This window comes from Otolemur garnettii, unplaced genomic scaffold (assembly GCF_000181295.1).
Source record: "Otolemur garnettii isolate 467f Iridium unplaced genomic scaffold, OtoGar3 scaffold00062, whole genome shotgun sequence".
NCBI classification, from domain to species: domain Eukaryota; kingdom Metazoa; phylum Chordata; class Mammalia; order Primates; family Galagidae; genus Otolemur; species Otolemur garnettii.
In genome coordinates, this window is record NW_003852457.1 from 9,338,653 (window position 1) to 9,343,287 (window position 4,635).

General features: G+C 45.7%; 1 protein-coding gene across 3 annotated transcripts in view; it reads right to left on the reverse strand.

Annotated features, from left to right (window-relative positions):
- GOLGA3 (golgin A3) overlaps positions 1-4,635 on the reverse strand; it is a 67,687-nt gene that overhangs the window by 56,227 nt on the left and 6,825 nt on the right. For all 3 annotated transcript variants that reach the window (XM_003792889.3, XM_012807048.2, XM_023514968.1), the window contains one exon: positions 2,986-3,298. In XM_003792889.3, coding sequence (XP_003792937.1) covers positions 2,986-3,118 — 133 coding nt within the window. In that variant the 5' untranslated portion in view covers positions 3,119-3,298. The remainder of the gene's footprint in view (positions 1-2,985; positions 3,299-4,635) is intronic.

Below are 4,635 nucleotides of genomic sequence, written 5' to 3' on the forward strand. Positions count from 1 at the left end.
CTCCCAAGTAGCTGGGACCACAGGCGCCCGCCACAACACCTGGCTATTTTTTGGTTGCAGCCGTCATTGTTGTTTGGCGGGCCCAGGCTGGATTCGAACCGGCCACCTTAGGTGTATGTGGCTGGCACCTTAGCCACTTGAGCCACAGGCGCCAAGCCCAACAAAAGAAATATATGCAGCGGCTCTCGCCTATAAACCCAGCACTCTAGGAGGCTGGGGTTGGGGGGAGGATTGCTTGTGCTCAGGAGTCTCAACAAAAATAGGAAACTTAGCCCACAGTGGTGCACACCTGTAGTCCCAACTACTCAGGATGCTAAAGCAGGAGGATCTTTCAAGCCCAGAGTTTAAGGTTGCTGTGAGCTAGACTGATGCCATGGCACTTTAGCCTGGATAACAGAACAAGCCCTTGCCCCCCAGCCCCCCAAAAAGGAAAAGCTTAAAACATTGCTGACAATTTTTCTAAGAAGAATTGCTAACAGCAGTGCTAATCACAGTCATGTTTACAAAGGCCTGATTCCAAACTTATTTAAAAGCCGAAGTTTATCCTCCTCTAAGGCAAACAGGTAGACCATCTCATCAGAAAAACTGTGTCAAAACTAAGCACAGAACCTTCTGCTTGGAGGCTACCAGTTAGGGGCAGAAGCCCAAGTTTAACCAGTGACAACTCTGTGTTTGTGTATTATACTTAGTTCAACCCATTAATATTACTATAAATAGAATTATTCACTACACAATCTAAAACACATTTCCTTATCAAATAAACAAAAAGGAAAGACTTTTACATTTAAATGTTTCTTAGTCTTTTTCCTCCCCAAAATGCTCAAGAACGGGCCTCATCCTTATGGGTGAGCCAGTCAGTAAAGACCAAGACGATGTGAGGAGGGTCCTGCAGGTCTGAGCCCTGGCTCCAGTGGGTCCTAGGCCCAGCAACACCCTGAGCTCTCATGGGGGGTCAGTGTCACTTAGATCCCATGACCACACAGTACACATCCAAGAACTCCCCTTTGTGCTGAAGCAAATCAAAAATCAGTTTCTGTCACTTACAAATGTGAATCCCAAGCAAAACAGCTATTTCCTGTCATGCCTACCTGAAAGATAAAGCAGAATACAAACAGGTTCCATACAGGAAGGAGAGCCAGGGGCCCCACACCACTCACTTCAGTTCTGCTGCATTTCAGATACAAGTTAATTGGGTTAATTCCACTTTCTGATGGGCACCTTCCTGTTTACCTAACACAGAGTGTTTTTTTGGCCATCATACCATACTTTTTAAAAAATCTAAAAGTAAAACAGCCTAATAAACATTAAGCCTCTATTGTTTCCAAATACAAGCCTAATTATGGATAAACACATCAATGATGATTAAGATGATAGAAATGGCCGCCACCACTTCCTGAACACTCACCAGGTACTTAGCACTTTATAGACATCACTTCTTCTTTTTTTTTTTTTTGAGACAGAGTCTCACTTTGTCACTCTTAGTAGAGTGCTGTGGCGTCACAGCTCACAGCAACCTCTAACTCCAGGGCTTAGGCTATTCTCTTACCTCAGCCTCCTGAGTAGCTGGGACTACAGGTGCCTACCACGACACCCAGCTATTTTTTGTTGCAGTATGGCCGAGGCCAGATTTCAACCCGCCACTCTCGGTATATAGGGCTGGTGCTCTACCCACTGAGCCACAGGCACCACCCTAGACATCACTTCTTTTAACCCTCACAGCCACCCTATGATTTAGGGTAACATTATTTTTCTGTTTTATAAAAGAGAAGATGGATTAAGTCTCTTGCTCAAGGGCACATTACTCTTGATTACAGACTGGAAATCTGGTTCCACATCCATCTGATACAGAACCTATGGTCTCAGGCCTGTGCTACCACCTGCTTCACCTGGCACTGGTATGGCAATAACCATTTTAAGTGTCTAAACATAATTTCACAAGAATCAGAATGCAATTTCTGCTAGTGACTCAGTAGATTTGTAATATATGGTTTTATTTTTTTTTGCAGTTTTTTTGGCCGGAGCTGGGTTTGAACCTACCACCTCCGGCATATGGGGCTGGCACCCTACTCCTTTGAGCCACAGGCGCCGCCCATAATATGATTTTAAAGTGCATAATACACTGTGCTAACACCTCCTGACCAGGCAGGGTCATGAAATAACCCAGCCAATAATATGAAACTGTGACTCAGTGACTTGTCTGAGCAAGACTAAGACACCAACTCATCAAAAAAAAATTAAAAAACCCAGCCAGGTGCCTAGGCAAGCACCTATAATCCCAGCGGTTTTAGGAGGCTGAGGCAGCAGGATGCTCACAGCCCGAGTCTGAGGTTGCAGGGAGCTATGATGCCACTGCACTCTGATCAGGGTATAGGGTGAGGCTTTGTCTCAACAAGAAAAAAAAAACTGTGACTCAATAATCCTTAGATAACTACCTGACAGTTTCTGAACTACAGTTATTAAAATTTGGCAAGTGGCTCGGCACTGTAGCTCAAGTGGCTGGTTCAATTCAGCCCGGGCCCACCAAACAACAGTGACAACTACAACCAAAAAATAGCCGGGTGTTGTGGCAGGCACCTGTAGTCCCAGCTACTTGGGAGGCTGAGAGAAGAGAATGGTTTAAGCCTAAGAGTTGGAAGTTGCTGTGAGCTATGATGCCATGGCACTCTACCCAGGGGAACAGCTTGAGACTCTGTCTAAAAAAGAAAAAAAAACAAACAAAAACTTGGCAAGTGACCAATCAAAAAGGGAGAAATTTAGGCAGGGGACAATAACATGTCAGCAAAGACCCATAGAAGCTTTAAGGGAAAACACTGCTACTATACCACAAACACACAATGACCAAGTGATTCTTAATTCCTACAGTGTTTGATTTATAGTTAGCACCAACTGAGAAAAAACGTGCATCCAGTTACGAAAACACACTCAGAATGTCCCAACACCATAGTCTTCCTGTTTAGCAGCACACAGAGCAACCTGAGGACTTACATTGGGCCTTGTCCCACATATTAAGCAGTGCCAGTGAGCCCTGAGGTTCTAGAGGTGCCTCAGGGAGAGCTGAAGTACCACTGCTGGGTCCATCCTCCAAGAGGCCATCCTGCTCAGCTGCCGCACCATCCATGGTCAGGATGACCCAGGTTGGATTAACATCAAAGGGTGCATGAACTACAGATGAGCCCAGTTTCTGCCATCAGCAACAGCCAAGAGTTCCCAGAGAGGGCCCCACCATGTTTTCCATTTTCAAGGTAAAAATTAAAGATTCACAGGCAGCTTGATGTCCAGCCAACTAATATCACAATACCTGATAGGAGGGAAAAAGAAAAAAGTGTATTATTAAACTTCATTTATCAGATATCAGGTAAGAATTGTAACTTTTTTTTTTTTTTTTTTTTAAGACAGCCTTATTATGTCATCCCTGGTAGAGTGCCATGGCATCACAGCTCACAGCAACCTCAAACTCCTGGGCTTAAGCAATTCTCTTGCCTCAACCTCCAGAGTAGCTAGGACTACAGGTGCCCACCACAACACCTGGCTATTTTTGTTGTTGTTATAGTTGTCATCATATTAGGCAGGCCCTGGCCAGGTTCAAACCCGCCAGCTCCAGTGTATGTGGCCGGCACCCTAGCTGCTTAGCTACAGGTACAGAGCCTCAGGAACTAAGTTTTAAATTTTATTTAAATGTAATTATTATTATTATTATTTTTTGGAGACAGAGTTTCACTATGTTGCCCAGTAGAGTGCCATAGTGTCACAGCTCACAGCAACCTCAAACTCTTAGGCTTAAATGATTGATTCTCTTGCCTCAGCCCACCAAGTATCTGGGACTACCAGCATCACAACGCCCGGCTATTTTTTGGTTGTAGTTGTCATTGTTGTTTGGCAGGCCTGGACTGGGTTCAAACCCGCTAGCTCTGGTGTATGCGGCTGGCACCCTGGCCACTGGGCTATAGGCGCTGTGCCTAAACGTAATAAATTTGAAACAGACACATGTGGCCAGTTCTACATTGGACTTGCAGGTTGAGGTGCTTGAAGGGCAAACTCCCTTCCTAGGCCACCTGGAGTGCCTGAATCAAAGGCCACAGCTCCTGCCTGGCAGCCCCACCTTGCAAAGTGGCAGCTCAGATCTAGACAGACAAATACTAAAGCAGCAGCCACCATGGGACTTAATAGCCAGGTGGGGAGAAACAAGAACAGACAGAAAGGCAGCTGGCTTGGACTAGGGACCAGAAAAGACACCTCAAAGCAAGTGACCTCCCTGTGTCCATCCCTAGCTGGAATAGCTATCTAGCAACCTACCTGCTATATTTAAGGGACTAGGCTTGGCGCCTGTAACACAGTGGTTACGGTGCCAGTCACATATACTGAGGGTGGTGGGTTCGAACCTGACCCGGGCCAGAGAAACAACGACAACTACAACAACAAAAACAATAAAAAATAGCTGGGCATTGTAACGGGCACCTATGGTCCCACCTACTTGGTAGGCTGAGGCAAGATAATTGCTTAGGCCCAAGAGTTTGAGGTTGTTGTAAGCTGTGACACCACAGCACTCTGCTGAGGGTGACATGGTGAGACTCTGTCTCAAAAAAAAAAATCATAGGCTAGGCGCCTGTGGCTCAAGCAGCTAAGGCGCCAGCCACA